This window comes from Neoarius graeffei, chromosome 20 (genome assembly GCF_027579695.1).
Source record: "Neoarius graeffei isolate fNeoGra1 chromosome 20, fNeoGra1.pri, whole genome shotgun sequence".
In the NCBI taxonomy this organism is placed as follows: domain Eukaryota; kingdom Metazoa; phylum Chordata; class Actinopteri; order Siluriformes; family Ariidae; genus Neoarius; species Neoarius graeffei.
Window position 1 is genome coordinate 48,623,778 of NC_083588.1, and position 21,306 is coordinate 48,645,083.

The following is a 21,306-nucleotide window of genomic DNA, read 5'->3' on the forward strand; positions in this document are numbered from 1 at the left end:
AACTTTTTTTTTTTACCTTTGCATTTGAGTAGCTTGCTAACATTTCACAGACCTGTAAAACAGGTGACACCACTTGTTCCAAGTACACCACACCTCCTTACTTGTTTTCTGCACATCCAGCCTTGTACTCTCACATTCAATCACACAAAATATAACCAGGAGACCGTCTTACTTTTGCTCTTTGACAGAGACTTGTACTGACGAGTATCATATTATGAGCACATTTAATAAGAAATGTGAAATGGCGGATATAGTTTTCAAGGTCCAGGACTCTTTCAGCTGTCCCATCTGTTTGGATCCACTTGAGAATCCGGTAACAATTCCGTGTGGACATAACTACTGCATGGCTTGCATTGAGGACTACTGGAATGAGGACAAGCATTCGGAGTCCTACAGCTGTCCTGAGTGCCGGGAGACCTTCAAACAGAGGCCTGCTCTTAACAAGAACACAATGTTTGCTGAGGTAGTAGAGCAGTTAAAAAAGGCAAGACTGCAGGACACCTCACCTCGCAACCATGGACCTGCAAACATGGAATGTTGCATCTGCACTGGACAAAAAAGGCAAGCTGTCAAATTCTGCCCGGAGTGTGTAGAGTCATACTGCGAGGCTCATACAGTTAGGCATGAGAAAGCAAACTTTGGAGAGAAGCACATAGTCGTTAGCAGAGAGCCTCAAATGGATATCTGTCTCCGTCACAACATCCCACTGGAGATCTATTGTCGAACCGATCGGCAATTGATTTGTTCCCTTTGCTTTGCTGAAAGCCACAGAGATCATGATGCAGTTTCAGTCACGCCAGTACGTACAGAAAAACAGGAGCATAAAAGTTCTCATATGGATACACAGCATGGGAACAGGCACACATCCCATAAGCGTGGAAGAAGGAAAGACAAAAGAAGCAGGCATGGTAGTGGACACGGGAGTAGACACAGAAGCAGCTCCAGAACGACCTTGCATTTGAAAAGCAGTCATGAAGTGAGCCATCATGAAAGGAGCCATCATGAAAGTCACAGGAGTAATATGATCAGGCATGGACAAGTACACAGGAATAGACATGGAAGTTGGCACGAGTAGCAGACATGAGAGAAATCAACACTGACGTTAAACAGGATTAATGTGTGGAGAATGGTGTGGAATATGTCATGATTATAGAAGGGACAGATATGAGGATTGGAGGAAGCACACAACACTGTGATTCCTCATTTGAACTGCAGATATTTTAAAGTGAAAATGTTAAACTAATTTTTTTAATTAATAATGCATTTCATGGGCGGCACGGTGGTGTAGTGGTTAGCGCTGTCGCCTCACAGCAAGAAGGTCCGGGTTCGAGCCCCGTGGCCGGCGAGGGCCTTTCTGTGCGGAGTTTGCATGTTCTCCCCGTGTCCGCGTGGGTTTCCTCCGGGTGCTCCGGTTTCCCCCACAGTCCAAAGACATGCAGGTTAGGTTAACTGGTGGCTCTAAATTGACCGTAGGTGTGAATGTGAGTGTGAATGGTTGTCTATGTGTCAGCCCTGTGATGACCTGGTGACTTGTCCAGGGTGTACAGTACCCCGCCTTTCACCCGTAGTCAGCTGGGATAGGCTCGAGCTTGCCTGCGACCCTGTAGAACAGGATAAAGCGGCTAGAGATAATGAGATGAGATACATTTCTACTGAAATACATTGACCATGCATGTTAAGTGGTACACATTTGTTTACCAGAATTGAGGATTTCAAATTATACATCCAAATGAGTATTTCTCAAAAGCAAAAATGTATATTTCCATCTCATTTTGCTTGCATGTTTTAGATATGAGTGTTATACTGGGAAATACACCACTCATATTTTTCATATGAGCTACATCCGGGACATGGAGAACCAAAATTGTGACAAATCTCTATATGTCACTCATGAGGAAACCAATGAATTATTTTGATAAATTTGGGCACTTTTTGTTTGTGAATGTGTCTATATAATGAAAAGAACATCACACATTGGCTTGAAGATAAGAGGTTTATCTTCTTGTGTTGAAAAACTCATTTTTCATACAAAATACATCATGGATCTGAGTGACATATTTCCCGATCTTTCACTCCAACGACGTCACTTTCAGTGTTTTCCCACTGACTGGATGCATGTTATCAAAATAATGAACCAGTTCAAAATTTAAATTCTTTTGATTAACTTGTGGGCGGCGCAGTGATGAGCACTGTCGCCTCACAGCAAGAAGGTTCTGGGTTTGAGCCCAGCAGCTGACGGAGGCCTTTCTGTGTGGTGTCTGCATAGGTTTCCCCCCGACAGTCCAAAGACATGCAGGTTAGGTTAATTGGTGGCTCTAAATTGACCATAGATGTGAATGGTTGGTTGTCTCCACGTGTCAGCACTGCAATGATTTGGCGACTTGTCTACAGTAGGGCGTACCCCACCTCTCGCCCATAGTCAGCTGGGATAGGCTCCAGCTCGCCCACAACCCTACACAGGATAAGTGGTTATGGATAATGAATATAAAGAACATTACATGGTGGTATGAAGATAAAGTTTCTCTCATGTTGAAAATATTTTCACTCCTGAGCGAAGTGAACATGTTCAACACTCGAAGACAAACATCTTCACGGAACCGTGTAACATCCTTGTTTCTGTATCTGTTTTTGAAACAAGTTATGGATGTTGGCATCTTCAAATGACTCAAATCCTAAGGAGTGCTAAATTTTGTACTTAAACTTTTTTTGGTTAAAGTTTTAAATCTTTCAGACTCTATCCACTAATTGTGTTCAGGCAGTTAGGTCCAATGACCTAAAAGTTAGTGCTTTGTATATAACTTGTATAGCATTAGTTGCAAACCAAGAGGAGTGAAATCATGGTCTGATAGTTATAGAATATAGCGTGTAAATATGTAGTTGGAGCATAAACAGTTCCACACCCTTACTTTGAAAGTATAAAACCTAAAAATGTGTAGCGAGTCAGATTTTTACTGATATACTATCAAGTTACAAATGACCAAAGGAAAAAAAAGGGAAAGTTATCCTAGTGAACAAATCAAATTGATATGAACTTTTTTCCACTTAGCTCCTGCTGGGTCTGTGGTTCTTCCAAGTATTTCACTGTTTGTAATGGTATCTCCTAAACAGATCTTTTTATACCATTGTTTAAAACTATGCAGTGTCATTTTCTGTTTCAAGACTTGCGACTACTGATCCCATTTGCACTCGGCTACTTTAAGTGTTTGGACTCCATATTTGACAAATTAACTGGAATTAAACACAATGAGGTGCAGTCCCCCCCCCCAAAGTTACTTAGACCCATCATTCTCAAAGTGAGGGTCCTGAAGACCCTAAGGGTTCTTTAATGGATAAGAAGTCTGGGACCCTGTAGCTTCTTTATTTAACAAAAACACCCAAGATGAACCTGGATGACAAACTAGTATCAAAGTTATGGTTAACATTTAATTAGAGAGCAATAAGGCTATTTGAATTAAACAGTTTAATTAAAAGTTCTTACCTAACATTTTAATAAAAACAGGAAGTGCTGTTAACCAGATCCACAGCTGGATCGAAAGGTCAAGATGAATGCCAGTGCTAATAAAGGATAATTGCTGAAAGATACTCTTGCTGTAATATTTACACTAAGTTTTTAATGAGGAAAAACATTACAATCAAGTATATAGATTGTTTTAAAAAAATTCCATCCACAAACCAACAATGGAGAAGGGTGGTTTCAAACTCTTGTATTGATACAGTTGAAAGCAAAGTGTTCTGTAAATTAGGAATAACCACACAACCTCTTTGTTATGCTCTTTATTAGTCCTGGAAAACATGTAAGGCATAATGGTAACATCACACACAGAAGCATTAAACAAGCTCTACGGTCCTCTTGACCACTTGTGTGAGTCACACATGATCCAACCCAGAGTCAAGCACAAAAGCAGCGGCCCTTCACAGGGTCTCAAATACATTGGAGAGAACACTGATGGAGGGAGTTGGAGAAAAACAAAGAAAACAGCCTGTCGCATCTCTGACGTGTGTGGAAGAAAGAGTGATTAATGCAAATACAGCTCGAGAGGAGAGCAATTGTTCAAAGCTATTTAGCAACTACAGTGATGCAGCGAGTTATATGGCAATCATTAGGGTCCTGATATACAAATGCCTCAAGAAATCTATATAGAAATCTCTTTTACAAATGTGTCGTTGTAATAATAGTCACCACAACTAAGGTGGAGAAAAAAAAGTCAAGACCAAATCCTAAATTTATCATTTGGTAAGTACCCTGTCAACCAGCATATCTAGTCACATCGAAAAATTCTAATTGTCCACTTTTTGATGTCCGTTTGTAGTTTAAATAGGAAAAAAAAAAAAAAAAGAAAAAAAACGTATAAGCTCTAGCAGCTTGATTCACACAACACTGCTCTGAAAAGCAGAAAGCAGTCCTGAAGGGAGTTTCCTATTCTGGGAAAAGTTACAGCGGCTGTGGAATGGAGAGGAAGCAGCGCGTCTCTGATGGAACCTCGACGGCTTTGGCCGTCATCCACACAGCTAGCTCCATATCCACGAGAGAGAGAGACGCACCTGCAGCCAAGCTCGTCTTGGGCCTCCGAATGAAAAAAGGGGAAATGGACTAAAATGCAAACTGTGTGCTAATGTACAAACCTCATGCCAGTGAATGAATGCATGCAGTCATAAAGCAGATGTTAATACTACTGGGACTGAACTTTGAGGTGAACTGCAGAATAACTGCTTTTTTTGCAGCATAGCTGGACAAAACCACGACGGAGGAAGTGGTGGAATCTACAGCTCTGATGCCACCAGTCGGCAGTTCTAAAACCAGAGCACTGCTTAGAGACGGAAGATCCAGGGTGGAAACTGGGTTCTACAAGAGAATCCAGTCCAAACAGTGCAGTTGTATGCATGAATAAACTGTGTGCCGGGGGGAAGGAGGTAAAAGAAAGACAACTTTATATATTTTTCTTTGCAGCAGGTTGACCATAGTTGGCATTTTCTGCTGCATCTTAACACATCAAGTCTGATCTCCAGTTCTGCACACACTGATCTTTTTTTGAATTGTAAACACTAACAGACTTTGCATTAACTGACCGATCAGCCCTTTTGAGCAGAGCTGGTGTGCCAGAGAGTTGTGTTTGTGGAGGTATTCCAGTGTTTGGTAGCAATTGGCACAGTGAGACCTAATCCATGCATTAGCGAAAAAGCCAGGAGTTCTTAAGCACCAATAAATTTCAGCGATGCGATCAACCACACACGACAGGTACGACATCAGTTTGAGTTTCTGTACTGCCAGTTGGTTTAAAAGCAACCAGCAAAGATTGACAGTCCTTCTCTTTTGTCGCTCAGTGTAGTAAGGATAGCTGGAGTGAAGGCAAGAGCCTCAAGCACAGTTTGGCACACTTAATCAGGATCAATAGAACATCATTCCTCACATTTGAACAGAAGTGCAGCAAAGCCTCTTCAATTTAGAAATCACTCAAACCAAGAATAGGACTACACGGCAACAAAACGCAAAAAAAAAAAAAAGTGGACAGACACCCTTCACTGGAATGTTATTTGGGGGTCACATGATGCTTCAGAACTGAAGCACTTCACAATACAGGGAGAGAACCAGATATTTAAAAAAAAAAAAAACACAAACAAAAAAAAAAAAACCATGAACGAGAATGATCCTGACACTGAACTCACATCAGAATCCAGTTGCCAGTCTCATGTCAGAACATCACTCTTTAGGCAGGGATGGCAGTGCCACACCCTTCCCAGTGCATTCTGGGCAACCTCCTAGATGTATGGACAAGCTTCCAGTGACGAAAACACTGGATGAGATGAAGTCCTGTTTCTTCTAGCTATTCATGATGTGTGTATATATATGTGGAACAAAAGTACATGTACGCAAGAGTTTGTAAATGCCAACAAAGAGCACTGGAGGAACTCCTGAGGAACAGTGGGGCTGGGAGTGGGACTGCCATCCCTATAAGTGCATCAAGATCCACAGAGTGCAAATAATACCAAATGGAAAAAAAACAAACCACACAGGCCATTCACAGGGGGGCTTACAAGTTATGTTCGTTAGCAATAAAACTGTAAGGATGGGGCACAAAGGAGCTAGCGCATACTGCTAGCTCATAGCATAAGGGAGGTAGAGACAAGAGAAAGAAAAAAAAACCCACAAACCAAACATTCATCTAAATCTGACAACTGACCTGAGGACAGAGACATACATCCATACAACCTCTCAGCCACATCTGTACACAAACACACCGCAGTTCACACAGACAAAAACCAGACCCACTGATGGAGGAACAGAAATAAAGTTGCTGCAGTGCCTCTACATCACCGTGAGAGGCAGAAAAGCACTACAGATGCATAAATTTAGCCAAGGGAGGAGCCAGTGGGTTTGAGTGATGGGTTTAGGAGTTGGAAGGGTGCCAGGTTATGCCCTTGTGACTGGAATCTGACAGCAGTCTGAATGGATGTCAAATTGGCATATAAAGAGATTTTGAACAATATTTAATTGAATAAAAGCTGGAAAAGAAGTGTAAACAAGTGTGGGATTGATTAGAATTGGTGGGTAGGGGAAGCCATGTCATCACTTGTTGGCCAAATGCCTGTTGCTATGCCAACTACTGTCGGTAAAACGCAAGCGAGAGAGTGGGAGAGAAAGGAGAGAGGCAGAAAATCAGAAAAACAATGATTACACTGGAAACAGGCCAGCGGTCATAAGGATTGCAGTGGAATGCTCCAGATAATGGAATCCTGGAGGAGGCTCAAGTATAAAACGCCATTCAGGGTTTATCACAAACTATGTTTCAGTGTCCCTTTTAATACAATAACTTGAGAATGTCTGAATGCCTGGATCTGAAGGGAAATGTTTCACTAGTGCCGTTCTGTAGCCAAGTTCATTAAGATGCTAGCAGGCAGCATTTTTAATAACGGATTAGATTTGTGTACAGTGTGATGGATAACTGTATGCATTAGCAGACCACTACAGTGAAGACCATAGTGTGCCAGAATACAAAAATCGTACAAATCCTGTGTCATTCTGAAGTTTCTTCGGTGTCTGAAAATCAAATGTCTGTAGCGCAGCCCCTTTCCTTTTTTCTGGCCCACAACTGCCTGCATTCTTCTTAAAACCTGGAATGGTCATTGCTTCTGGGGAGGAGGGGGGGGAACCCCAATCATTACACCACATTTTCCAGCTTGATCCTCTCGAAACCATTTAAATAATTCATAATTAGATTTGTTTTTCCTTCAACAGGCCTACATGTAATTTTGAGCTAATCAGAAACCGCACTGACTCCTCCTTATTGCCTTGGTGAATGATGTGGGCAGGGCTCAGTGATTGACTTCTCCATCAAAGAGTCTGGTCCAATAAGGGAAACCGGATCACTAAGGGGAGAATAGATGTGACTAGGGAGACGAGTAGGGGTTTGGGGGGAAAAAAAAAAAAAAAGGGGGGGGGGGGGGGGGGACAGAGACACATTTGGAACACTGTAGTCATGACAACAGGACTCTTGCTCAACCCTGGCATTTACCCATAATCCTTTGTGGGTACGCAGCTATTACACAAAGCATCGAGAGTGCCGTTAAGCCAAATTTGAAATGGTCAAGAATGAATGCTCGAGATGTTAGGAGTGTTGTAACAGTGATGTGAGGATGAAGAGCAGAAAAGTGATGGCGTAGTGGATTTGGCAGTGTAATACTGATCCAGCATACCTCAAAAGGCATGCAGTTAAAGATTAGTAATAGCACAGAGTACAAGAGTGCATGAATACAGGGAGAAAAAAAAAAAAAACGAGAACTATAGTGGCATAAGAGTGGTATACCCCTGTTACATGGTGTGAGAGCATGTATGTTAGAGAGTGAGCAGCTTTGGAGTTCTCAACTTGTATAAGGCTGGATAAACAATTAGATTTCAGTGCAAGATGATTTAGGGCCAGAGTAATTGCCTGGGGTTGAGCCGAGAACTGGACTACGCTGTACTTCCCAACACCATACACGCACACATACTCAACACAGACTCAAAAATGATCCCATACTCCCAAGACAAACAATTCACAGCCACCAATTTCCTTCCTAGCTTCTGCCCAACTCTCAATTCTCCTCTTTCTTGGCCTCTTCTTTCTTCTCCTCAGCTTTCTTCTCCTCCTTCTTGGCCTCTTCTTTCTTCTTTTCCTCCTTCTTCTCCTCCTTCTTGGCCTCCTCTTTCTTCTTGTCTTCCTTCTTCTTGTCCTCTTTCTTTTTGTCATCCTTCTTCTCATCTTTCTTGGCCTCCTCCTTCTTGGGTTCCTCCTTCATGGGCTCGGTAGTGAGGATGATTTTGCCGATGTTGCCCCGCTCCTGCATCCTACGCATGGCATCGCCAACCTGCTCAGAGAGAGAGGAGGGGAGAAAGAAAGAGCAGCTTCTAGATCCATCTGCTGGGATAAAAACATTGAGCAAGCCATCAGGCTGATCTAATACTCCAATTACACACAATCACAAATTACAAAGAAAGATGAAAACGAAAGGGAAAAAGAGAGGAACAGAACGAGTGATCCTGTTAGGATCTAAAGTAAGCTGCAACAGAAAGCTAATGAATGGCACAACCAGTCAACACAATGCTCCATGTCCTTCTGTCCACTTCACTCCTGTCTCCAGCCATTCACCTCTCCCACACCACCTAGCAACTGACACCATGGCAACAGAGTGGCATCTCCTAGCAACTGAAAAAGCCTGACCCTGATGACTAACTACTACACATTGAGCTGGGGGGGGGGGGGGGGGGGGGGGGGGATTAAGCACACATTGTGCAATTACCTACATGTTCCCAAACAAGATTGAGAAATAAGGGGGGGGGGGGGGGGGACCCTACTTGCGCTGCTCATTTATACATTTAAAAAAAAGTATATATATAGGACACTAAAGAAAATTTCCTGATTAACTTTCACTCCAGCAATTTTATCAGGTAAACCTATTCTATAGATGCAGATGTACAAATACTGACTAACCCATTTGTTGCTATGCACAACTCATCAGACCCTTTATTTTGGATATGTTGCACCGATTAAGGTCTGCACTGTAACATGTACAATGAAATTAAAATGACAAAAACTTCTATTCTATTTCTTCTGCACCATCCATGAGTGAAAATGGACCATCAGACCAACACAGGCTAGAGATCCTACCTATTGGTATACTAGGGCTGTACCAGTCACAGCAGCATTTGAAAGATTTTTAAACCACTCAAATGTCATGGCAAGGCTGGGAAATTGTCCAACCAATAAATTTGACCAAATATGGGGGTCAGGAAGTGCCATAGAATGATTAACAATTTGTTTATTGGAAAAAAAAAATTTGAACTGTAATCCTACAGGGTGCCCAAACTAATAAATTGACACATTTCAGCACTTGTACCAGCACTAAAAGATTCACCATCAAAAATATCTGGTCAGTTATGGTCATTCAGGCTGTGTATTGGCAACAGTCTGGTGATATGCATCATAATACAGGGATTACAATTCAATATTGTGATTTATTGCAATACTGTAAGCAAGGCGATCATGACTCTGGATTCAGCCATTGTTGGCAATGTGACCAATTAACTAGGCTTGCTAATACTAATGTTAGCGGTGCATGCTTGCACTACTTCCACTCCACCATAACATTCAAAATGACTGAAGATCGATTACAACACTACTATTCAGCAGTTGGGTGTTTAAACACCGAACCATTGTCCATTTGCATGTAAACCGTTAAAAGTCCAGCATTTGAGAATCGATACACCATCACAAAAACAATGAGACTCAAGTGTATCAATATTTTCTTACAGCCCTAATGGTTCTATTGTGGAACTTTCCACTAATGGATGCACAGAGAAGGCAGCTGACAACTGCATAAAGCTTAAATTTCTAATACTCTAACACTAGTCCAAAATATTAGGTGGGGAAAGATGCTTTAAAAGAAGTTATGAATTACAGTCCTTGAGGGACAGCAATGTCATTCCTGAGTCTGCTCCTTCGTTAACTCTGACAGCATCTGGCCCAAGCCTACATTCTTCACTTTTATGGGCAATAACTGCATACCATTCCTATTAGCTTCACTAGCTACTGAATAATTTAGAGTAGTCAGTGGATATTATTCCAAGTTGTCTGACTAAACAGGTTAGGTACACGTGTTGGTGCATTACCATACCCATGCCATCATGTGCGTAGCAGATGACTCCTGGTTTTAAACCTGAGCAGATGATCACAAACATTGTCAAGAACCGGTCCATCCTTAAGATCTCTGCAGATCACTTTGCTTTATTGCAACTGAACTTGTCTGTCTGACCCTGTCCTTACCAAACACAGAGCAAGGTCTCCATAGCAACAGAAGAAAGGAGGGTAGCCTGAATAAACAGAGGATGAATGTGATCGATGGAGCATGGAGAGGTAAAATGGAGAGATTGGTTCTCTTTAAAGGAAACATGACAAAAGAATGTAACAGCCTACATCACACATGTTTATGGTGCTACACTTAACCAAATTCTCCTCTCTCACACACACGTTAGCACCCCAAAGTTGATCATTTAACAGCACATCTCAAAAGGTGTTGTTCCCCTTATACCACAATTTCCCAATGAATACAGTTACTATTCTTGAATGACCTCATACCTTTTACCCATTTTAGGTATATTTAATGTTGTGCAATGCCTACGAAACAAGTTAATTCCTGTTACTCACATTATAACAATTACACAAGTCTCTGAAGTTAGAGAAAACCCAGCATGTTAGACAAAGCACAAATTTCTGTGGACCACAGATTGTGCCTTCATGGAAAACTTACTGACTTTTAAAGTGCTGAGAACAAAGGTCTCCTTACAGAAATCACCACCAGCTCAATGATTCTGCATTTTGTTTTTCTTTGCCAATTTAACAGATTTGTGTTTTCAGTATACAAATTATGCATCACCCAACATAAAAAAGTCCTTGTCAAGGAGTTATTAGATGTATTAGAGCAAATGTGTTAAGATAAACCTATGAATCGTCTTGCAGGTGGCATTACTGTCAGAGCTGCTGTTCCAGAAAATGAATCAACACCTTCTGACCAATTAAAATTGAATTCAGCAGCACGGATTTAAATCTGGTGTAATGGAACCAGTGGTCAGTCAGTCAATATATACACAAAGTACATTAACAAAGTTACAATTTGCTGTACTGCACGCACAAAAAACACGCACCTGCTCAAGGTGGTAGGTGGAGTCAATACGGGGTTTGATCTTGGCCTGCTGGTACAGCTCCAGCAAGCTGTTCATGACATCAATGACGAGCTCAGAGTCCAAGTAACCCAGGTGGAAGCCACAGACTGCACGGTTGCTCTGGCACAGACTCAGGGTGTGAATGGTGAACTGCTGGTACCAGGTTTTAGCAACGGCAAACAGATTCTTCTTCTGACCAGACAGCATGTTGGCAGCACCTGTATAAAGCAAGACATCTAGAGTCTTGACAATACGTCAATTACACCAAGAGGCATAACTGTGCACCATTGTAGATGTAGGATACATCATATCAGATCTTTGTGATCCGTAGCAATCTGACAGCCAAAAATCTATTTACACCCTTTAACAAAATGAAAAAGCTAAAGTTAAATTCTGATCATATAAAAGACTTAAATCATATGAGCCAAGCTAGACAGCTACCTAAACAGGACTGTGTGAAAATATTAGCCAACTAAATTGTTAGCCAAGCATATAAAAAGAAACCTCTACAGAAACCTCAAATTTAAAGTGCATATTACGGGTAAATTCAGGAGCAAGATCAATGCAATTCTCCCATTTTATATTAAACTTTGGTCAAATATCTGTAACATTCTGCATTCTCTGCAATTTTTTTTTTAACCTTGCGCAATACCAGAAATTCAGTTGAAATCAAGCCATTTGAGGTGAATTGGTCCGTCTCTTGGGGGAAGAAGAAAAAAAAAAAAAAAACTTGGCATTTGGATTTCCTGGGAAACATTGATTCTCGTGACATCTGCAGGACGCCTCCCTCTGAATCCTACATCAGCACTGGTTTGTTTATGAGAAAACAACCTGGTGGTTTTCTACAAATTTCAACGTCATCACGTAATTATTAAAATTGTTAACAGATGGATCGTAGTAGGGTGTAGCAACACCAATCATGGTTTGATTAGTACTCCTCGTTTTCCAAAAGACCGGACAATGAGAGAAATGGGAGCGCTTGGTCTACACAGGCTGTGCACTTTAACTGCGCAAGATCATGATTCTGGCTCCAGACGAGTTTTATTTTCTCTTTTTCTGCTGTAGACAGATGGCCTTGTGCAAAATTACCCTTCTGGATGAGTGTGTAAAGGGACACTTTCATATTTAAAAAAAAAAAAAAAAAAAAACATGAAATTGGTCCAGAATATGCACTTTAAGCCAAACAGTCTTTCAGTGAAAGTGAAATGGGAGTGGGGTGTTTTAACTAATGAATCTAGTCCCTGAAGTCACCACAATTTTTAAAAAAAGGAAAAAAAAAAGAAAAAAGTTTGCATTACATCTCTACCAGTACTAGCTAGCATTGTTACCAAGCTAGCTCATGTTAGTCTACTGTACTTCAATGTCCAGGACCATGAAGTTCTTGAATGCTTCCTAACTAATAATCTAGCTAATGTTGGGTTACTTTAACATCCAGTATAGACCCTTTTCAGTCACGTGACCTTCGTAAACGCGACCATTTTGGACATGTAGCGGACTTCGGCTCGAATTGGTTTGAATGCGAGGAAGGCGACAAACGGAGAACATACAAGAAAAAGGAGCGAGATGCAGAAAACACCTTTGCTATCCAGCGACGTAGGGCATTTACAGGGCGAGCAGAGGGAGAAATAACAGTAACGACACATTAGCAACGCCGTACAGAAATAACGGTTTATGGCACAGACCCTTTCAGTTCTCGCTCATCTAGCTGCTACAATGACTGCTTAGACTGCAACAATAATACCTAACACAAGTATCCGTCGTAAAGACGTGAAACTCATCGAGTGACGAGTGTGTTCATTGATCAGCTAACACAATCTAAAAGTAGACATACCATCACACTGCCCTGGCGCTGCGTACAGTTTACTTTCTATGGCTTGTGCACTCGCTATTTGCCATTACTTTCTCCAACCCAGTGTTACAGATTACAGGGAACGGCCTGGATTTAAGAGACAAATACATGTTCCTATTGTTTTGAACACTTATTTGTAGGCAGTGCTTTAATTTGTAAAGTGGGAGCTCCCGGAGCGCAGAGGATGAGCGGCTCCGGTGCGGAAAAAAAAGGGGACGGGGCGGGGCACTGCGCTTCTGGGCATGTTTTGTAATAACACTGCAAATTAAGTTCATCTGCAGATATTTTGTGGATGTCGTTTCATGAGAGAAATCACCAACAAGACAGATATCAAAATCAGACATTAACACTAAATAAACTTGCATTTTTTTTATTTAATTATTTGGGTTGTTTTTTTTTTTGTTACATAGTCAAGAGAGGTGTCGGATCACCGGATCCAGTGTAAATAGCTGCCGGAGCCAACGCCCGAGGTTCCGGAGTGCGCTCCGGCTTGCTCCCCCTCAAATTAAGCGCTGTTTGTAGGACACTGCCTCTGATCTGTCTTACAGTCTACCAACAGCAAAGGAACACAACGCTAGCTAATGTCGTTAGCTAATAGCTACTACAGAAGAACAAAGAGGTTACAATGGGTTATTTTAGCCTATTTGGTTACACACTCGCCGCCACAGAATGTTAACAGCAATGTAATGCCTTTTCTGGCTAATTTTATTCGTCTTACCTCCAACAAAGTGGTCACTGCACAAGCGCTGGTATGCCGAGGGCTGCCAATCTGTTAATTTTTTTTAATGGCCGCTATCCATCTTCTCCGTCGGGATCCGATAAAATGATAACCCTTGCCTTGTTTGTTGATTGTTACTACATCCAGGTGCACAACAATATAGTGGCATGATGGAAGTCTTGCTGAAAATAAACACTTTTTGCTGCCGTTCCTCAATGCTGGCTGTGGTAAACTACTGGTAGTACATGTCCAAAATGGCGGCTGCGTTTGTCGTGACGTCACGTGAAAAGGGTCCATACTGGCAGGCTAGTAAAGATCTAATACAATTTGCTAAGAATCTAGCTCACAAGGCTATTACCATACAATTAATAATTAGCCAAATTTTAAGGAAGTTAGTCAATATTACCAGATTTAGTTACACAATATACAGTAGTTGATTTTAAGGAAGTTTTAGATACACAGCAACTAACTTGCATACAGAGAATATACACTTCAAATTGACCTGGCTACAAAACAGACTTCAATGACCGTTATATTTAAGTTTTACCATGCCTTGTTAAGTTATGAACGCAGGGCACATTTTAATTGAGTAAAGCCTGAAGACCAAGCCTTCAGAAAAGCACAGAAAATCAGTGATGTACAGTTTTCATAATTGTGTTGCTTTTACGCTTAATTTAGAAAGTGGATTATTTGGATGAATGGGGCCACTGTGGCCTGTGCGTGTTCGTTCTGTGGGCGAGCGCATTACTGAAAAGAATTTTGAGGTCTGAATTCTAGGCATGTTCTCAAAGTATGGTGAATAAGAGCTTGTGTGTATTGGGTTTCTGTCCAACTGAGGAGTCACTGTTCCACGAATCCACTGCGAGTCCTTTTCATTTGACGCATTACATGCCTCTTTCTCAGCATCTTGGCATTGTCTGTTTGCAGTGTTGCACCCTGTAACCCCAACTCTGTCATTCTCAAGTCTTAAAACAGCTCCGTTCTTACACGTTTACACTTCCACATTCACTCTGCCATCTTTCCTTTTTAGCAAACTTTAAGCAATTTATTTCAGGCACTCTAAATCTGCCCTCACCTATCCCATTTCTGCTTCCTACACACAAAGTGGGCTCTGAGCTGGCCTGGGATTTGGACATGTCCCAGTCTGCTACATTCGGACACAGGCCGGGTTCTGGGGCAGATAGAAGCTCCATTGTTCCACTTGGCAACCATGATGCTGATAAGCCCAAGCTTGGGGGGGTGGGGGCGTGCATGTGCGCACACGAGAGAGAGCGTGCACGAGAGAGAAGGAAGGGCAGAGGGATACAAGAGTGCAATGTTTAGCAAACTTGTCATGGCATCATGTTTCGAAACATGTGAAGAAAGTGAGGTGCTGACTGCGTGCTGATCATGCATGCTTATCCTACACCATCAGCTGAGGCCTACACTCACTCTGCATTAATGCCAGACGATCAGCTTCAATAAGCTGTTTCAGTGAAGTGCAGCACTTTGTGGTCTCAAAGAATTCCTAACCACAAGCATGAAGTGGCCAAGTGTAGTTAGCAAGATAGATGGAGGTTAGCCAACGCTAGGGCTGTACAATGAGAAACATACAGCAATTTTTACTATACATTATGCATATACAGTTAGGTCCATAAATATTTGGACGACATTTTTCTAATTTTGGTTCTGTACATTCACAATGAATTTTGAACAAAATTCAGATGCAGTTGACATTCAGACTTTCAGCTTTAATTCAGTGGGTTGAACAAAATGATTGCATAAAAATGTGAGGAACTAAAGCATTTTTTAAACACAATCCCTTCATTTCAGGGGCTCAAAAGTAATTGGACAAATTAAATAATTGTAAATAAAATGTTCATTTCTAATACTTGGTTGAAAACCCTTTGTTGGCAATGACTGCCTGAAGTCTTGAACTCATGGACATCACCAGACGCTGTGTTTCCTCCTTTTTAATGCTCTGCCAGGCCTTTACTGCAGCGGTTTTCAGTTGCTGTCCGTTTGTGGGCCTTTCTGTCTGAAGTTTAGTCTTTAACAAGTGAAATGCATGCTCAATTGGGTTGAGATCAGGTGACTGACTTGGCCATTCAAGAATATTTCACTTCTTTGCTTTTATAAACTCCTGGGTTGCTTTGGCTTTATGTTTTGGGTCATTGTCCATCTGTATTATGAAACGCTGACTAATCAGTTTGGCTGCATTTGGCTGGATTTGAGCACACAGTATGTCTCTGAATACCTCAGAATTCATCCAGCTGCTTCTGTCCTGTGTCACATCAATAAACACTAGTGACCCAGTGCCACTGGCAGCCATGCATGCCCAAGCCATCACACTGCCTCCACCGTGTTTTACAGATCATGTGGTATGCTTTGGATCATGAGCTGTACCACACCTTTGCCATACTTTTTTCTTTCCATCATTCTGGTAGAGGTTGATCTTGGTTTCATCTGTCCAAAAGAATGTTCTTCCAGAACTGTGCTGGCTTTTTTAGATGTTTTTTAGCAAAGTCCAATCTAGCCTTTTTATTCTTGAGGCTTATGAGTGGCTTGCACTGTGCAGTGAACCCTCTGTATTTACTTTCATGCAGTCTTCTCTTTATGGTAGATTTGGATATCGATATGCCTACCTCCTGGAGAGAGTGTTGTTCACTTGGTTGGCTGTTGTGAAGGGGTGTTTTTCTTCACCATGGAAATTATTCTGCGATCATCCACCACTGTTGTCTTCTGTGGGCGTCCAGGTCTTTTTGCATTGATGAGTTCACCAGTGCTTTTTCTTTCTTTCTCAGGATGTACCAAACTGTAGATTTTGCCACTCCTAATATTGTAGCAATTTCTCGGATGGGTTTTTTCTGTTTTCGCAGCTTAAGGATGGCTTGTTTCACCTGCATGGAGAGCTCCTTTGACCACATGTTTTCTTCACAGCAAAATCTTCCAAATGCAAGCACCACACCTCAAGTCAACTCCAGGCCTTTTATCTGCTTGAGAATGACATAACGAAGGAATTGCCCACACCTGCCCATCAAATAGCCTTTGAGTCAATTGTCCAATTACTTTTGGTCCCTTTAAAAACAGGGTGGCACATGTTAAGGAGCTGAAACTCCTAAACCCTTCATCCAATTTTAATGTGGATACCCTCAAATGAAAGCTGAAAGTCTGGACTGTATGTCCATTATATAACTATAACTTGAATATGTTTCAGTAAACAGGTTAAAAAAAAGAAAATTTGTGTCAGTGTCCAAATATACATGGACCTAACTGTATTCCAGGCTTGTTGCAATTGCCTAGTTAAAGGACAGATTTGCAGAATGACAGTGAGCCAATTGCGATTAACTGTTAGATTCTGCAGGCACATTTAAAATGTAATTACATATAGTTAGCATATTGTTGCTTTAGTCACTTAATTTGTCCTTAGCAACTGGCTTATGACTGGTGAAAGATGGCGTGATCAATTAAATAATAATAATAATAATAATAATAATAATAATAATAATAAAAAATGCAAAAGTGACTGCCATCTGACATAATACAGCCAAAGCAATTTGATTCCATTTTGATAAACGGAGTTTGTTATTCAGACCCCAAAAATACTAACATGGGACAGTCACACCGAAGGGTGAAAGTAATAAACATTTTATATTAAAAAGCAATGATGCATGTAAATTAAAAAGCAAATTAATTAGAATTAGGAAAATGATTCAAGTTCTCTTAAAGCCAAGCAAACCCCAAAAATAAACCCCATTCGTCAATCGTGGCAAGCACCCAGATGTGCCCCCTGCACATTTTATAAGGCTAGGCTTACCTGAGCACTGCCACTTGCACTGAAATTAGATATTCGCTTGTGATGGTGCTGGCACACTAGTACACTGTGCCTTCGTAACAGAGCCACTGACTCAAAATGTGTCATTTTTGTAGTTTCGCTGTGCAAACATGGAAAAGGCTCCTGAACAAAACGCGATTCAACCGTACACGTTTGAACCAGAACAAGAGTCCGAGGAGGAAGAACCGTGAAAGTGCTTCCAGTGATACAAGTGATGAAATGCAGCCGTTTCACCACTTCCTCCTTCAAAGTGATATCCTTTATAGGATAGGCCAAAAAAAAAAAAAAAATTTTTCCTTTGTGACATTTGGGCTTTTTTTTTTTAATAAAAATACACATCCAAATACTTGACACTGGCAGCTTCAGTGTTGTTTATAACAATTTGGAAGTAATGTACCCACTAGATCCAAGCCTAGGTAAGTCACATGACGTGTCAGTTATGTCACAATCTCAGATTATCTTTGAGTACAATATTTGAACCTTGTAGAAAAATACAATGCCCAGGGGAGTTTGTCTGTTAAAATAACAGTAAACCAGCTGATAGAGTTGCAGTAACAAGAGAGGTGGAAGTAGCGATGGATAAGCCAGACCAAAACACTTGTCTAAACGATAGCTGAACCTAACCGTTTCCCCTCCAAAGCTACATGCAAGCAAATTTTATTGGTGGCTGACTAAATATTACAATTTAACTAAAAATAAGTGAATGCTTGGACGTTTAACTTTCCACACTGAATTGGACACCGAGTGCCTTCTGACTCACCATAGCTGATGAGTTTGCCCATTGGCTTCAACAGATTGTAGCCCTTATGAGTGTCAGAGCCACCCAAGGGATCCAGGACAATGTCCACCCCTGAAAGAGAAACAAAAAGGTGTTGTATTTGTGAATAATATCCCCATTATTCAGCCACAGTATCTTATTTACACCGATGAGAAAATGGTTCAAAAGTTCTTCCGTTTTCCTGATAAGAAAGAGCATAAATCTTCTGCAGGTTTAAAAATACACATGCATTCTCATGTTTATCCTCTCCCACACACACAGCTGAATAGCAATGCTACAATTCAAGGTTAAAATAACACCAGACAAGTTATCAGAATGCAAACAAAAGGCACCAAAGCTTGTTTTAAACGGCCTTCACAATGTGGAGACGTAAAAATATATTTCAGTGAATTCATTTATTTCAGCATTCATTTATTAATAAGTTTAATAAGTCCCCAGTTATTAGGATGGTCATGTTACGTGCAGTAAAGTTGAATTAATAGCCTTCTGTGAACTTTCCAAACTACTGTTTGAATGCTGCACTTAGGACAAGTGTACAGCTCTTAGGCCCTAAAGTCTGGATAAAGTAGGTCACGTCTGTGCTTGTCACTGAATAAGTCTAGGAGTTTAATCTCAACTGCGTGCAGTCTGGTGCAATTCAGTGAGCTCAAGCCAGAAACAGTTTATTACTCAAATCCTGAAATAACCCTGACTTAGAAGCAGATCTGTTTCCGAATATGCCAATTTCAATCATCTCATTATCTCTAGCCGCTTTATCCTGTTCTACAGGGTCGCAGGCAAGCTGGAGCCCATCCCAGCTGACTACAGGCGAAAAGCAGGGTGCACCCTGGACAAGTCACCAGATCACAGGGCTGACAGACAGACAACCATTCACACTCAATTTAGAGTCACCAGTTAACCTAACCTGCATGTCTTTGGACTGTGGGGGAAACCTAAGCACCCGGAGGAAACCCACGCAGAGAACATGCAAACTCCACACAGAAAGGCCCTCGCCGGCCACGGGGCTCGAACCCGGACCTTCTTGCTGTGAGGCGACAGCGCTAACCACTACACCACTGTGCCGCCCCGATTTCAGTCATGAGAATCAAAAATAACTTATTTCTTTATAAAAATACCTGGACAAAGCAGATACTTATTCAAATGCAAATCCTTAAAACAGCTTGGCATGGTACAAATCAAGTTTAAATAAACTAACAAGCAATAATCTGCCTGTGCTACATTTCATGCTTGAGACCAATTCATTTAGATTGTGTTAGCTTAAGCCTTTGAGATGGCTCTAGACAGGTAGATTAGCCTCCATTTTTAAGACCATTCTAAACTGCTAGGATAGGTTTATCCTTTGGGATTCAAAGCTAGTAGAGGATTGCGTTCCCTTTTGGGTGAACGTAGGCAAGTAGGTTCCCCTTCACTTTTGAGGCTATACTAAAATGTGAACTTAGCTTTTAGCTTTGGGATAATCTAAACTATATTGGCTAAACCAGCCTCTCAACTGGGGTGCCGTCTGGCCTCGTTAAGGGTGCCGTCAAAAAATATATTCTAACATTGAAATAAATAAAATGAATTAAAATTCCAAAAAACGATAGTTACACCAATGCAAATCATCGCCGCCTCATGCATCATCAATTTGTCTCACGGCCCCCTTTCCCAGGTCACAACGTCACCCCCAGGGTCAGCATGACTTATATGGGGGTGCCTTGAGAATTTGCATACATCTGAAGGGTGCCGTGACTGAAAAAAGGTTGAAAAACGCTGGGCTAAACCCTTTGGGGCAAGACCAAAGACTGCAGAATAGTCTTCAGCATAATCCAACCTGAAAGTCTCTTGGGGCCAATTAATACTGGTATGCAAGTATTCCCATTCTGGAATTTCCAAACCATCTGTGGGAATGATCAAGCTGGTAGTTTAGTCTTCATATTTCAGACAGCTTTAAAAATGGCTAACAGGTGTACTCTATGCATCTGATCAAAGCAAGCAAGTTAACATTCAGATTTTGAATCAAACCAAACTAGTATATTTGCCTTTACAGTGATCCAAAGTAGTTCAGTGTAAGGCTGATCAAAGCTGGAAGGTCATTCAGTAACACTTACTATTCAAGATAACAGTTCAGACATTTGTTGGAGTCATGACATTCCTGAACTTTCTCCTCACAAAACTAAAATAGGAATTGGATTATAACTGAACTTTAGGTCTACATAAGAGTTACGGAGTTTGGATTAACCCATAAAATTCAACTGAACAGTGACTAGACTAATTGTAAGATTTACATTCCAGGGATGATTAAAGTTAATAGGTTGGGAGTGATTAAAGGTAAATAAGTTAATTTTAGAAGCAAGGTGGTTAGCTTTCATTTTTTGGGCCATTATAAAACCGATTAACTTCTACCACAGTGCTGGAAAGCTGGCAAGTTAGCCTTTAAGGTTTTTCTAAGGTGGGAGCTTGACCAATCTAAACCAGAATGTTAAAGCTGACTTACTAGTTAAAGTTAATCTTTATGCTAGCATTAAAAAAAAAAAAAAAGTAAATAAAAAAAAGTATTTGGTTAATTTTCACCTTTGGGGTTGATCTTGCGGACTTCCTCTACATAGTCCCGTGTGCGGTAATCAATGGGGTGTGTAACTCCTCCCTCACTGATGACCTCATGCTTACTGGCTGAGGCTGTTCCAAAGATAGTGACATCCTTCACCGTCTTACAGAGCTGAGTGGCAGCGATCCCCACCCCTCCTGCAAGACAGGATAAGCAAAATACAGAATATTTAAACAAGCAGCATACACCCAGATTTAAAAGTCAGCTGACAAAGTGTAGCAGAATTTCACCTGTGTGAACCTTTTTCAGCTGCAAACTCAGTCCACAGAAGAAAATTGCAGCAAAGGATAAGAAATCCAGTAAGACCGCACAAGCCAACATGAAACGTTCTCACACACAGAGGCAGCCCAATGGTAACTGCTCTGGACT

At 41.2% G+C, this 21,306-nt stretch overlaps 2 protein-coding genes across 2 annotated transcripts in view; one reads left to right on the forward strand and one right to left on the reverse strand.

Annotated features, from left to right (window-relative positions):
* The first annotated feature begins 50 nt into the window (after window positions 1–50).
* Window positions 51–3,578, forward strand: si:busm1-163l24.4 (uncharacterized protein LOC368754 homolog). The gene has a single exon (XM_060901886.1). The coding sequence runs from the start codon at window positions 215–217 to the stop codon at window positions 1,073–1,075; it is 861 nt and encodes a 286-aa protein (XP_060757869.1). The 5' UTR covers window positions 51–214; the 3' UTR covers window positions 1,076–3,578.
* A 181-nt stretch (window positions 3,579–3,759) lies between these two features.
* vat1 (vesicle amine transport 1) overlaps window positions 3,760–21,306 on the reverse strand; it is a 46,561-nt gene continuing 29,014 nt past the window's right edge. The window contains exons 3-6 of the mRNA XM_060901885.1: window positions 20,904–21,074; window positions 18,336–18,425; window positions 11,177–11,412; window positions 3,760–8,343 (exon numbers count right to left, since the gene is read on the reverse strand). Of these exons, the coding sequence (XP_060757868.1) occupies window positions 8,071–8,343; window positions 11,177–11,412; window positions 18,336–18,425; window positions 20,904–21,074 (770 nt within the window). The 3' untranslated portion in view covers window positions 3,760–8,070. The remainder of the gene's footprint in view (window positions 8,344–11,176; window positions 11,413–18,335; window positions 18,426–20,903; window positions 21,075–21,306) is intronic.

What these genes read in the sequence shown, in the direction of transcription:
- si:busm1-163l24.4 (XM_060901886.1), top strand. Translation starts at nt 215, where the DNA reads ATGAGCACATTTAATAAGAAATGTGAAATGGCGGATATAGTTTTCAAG.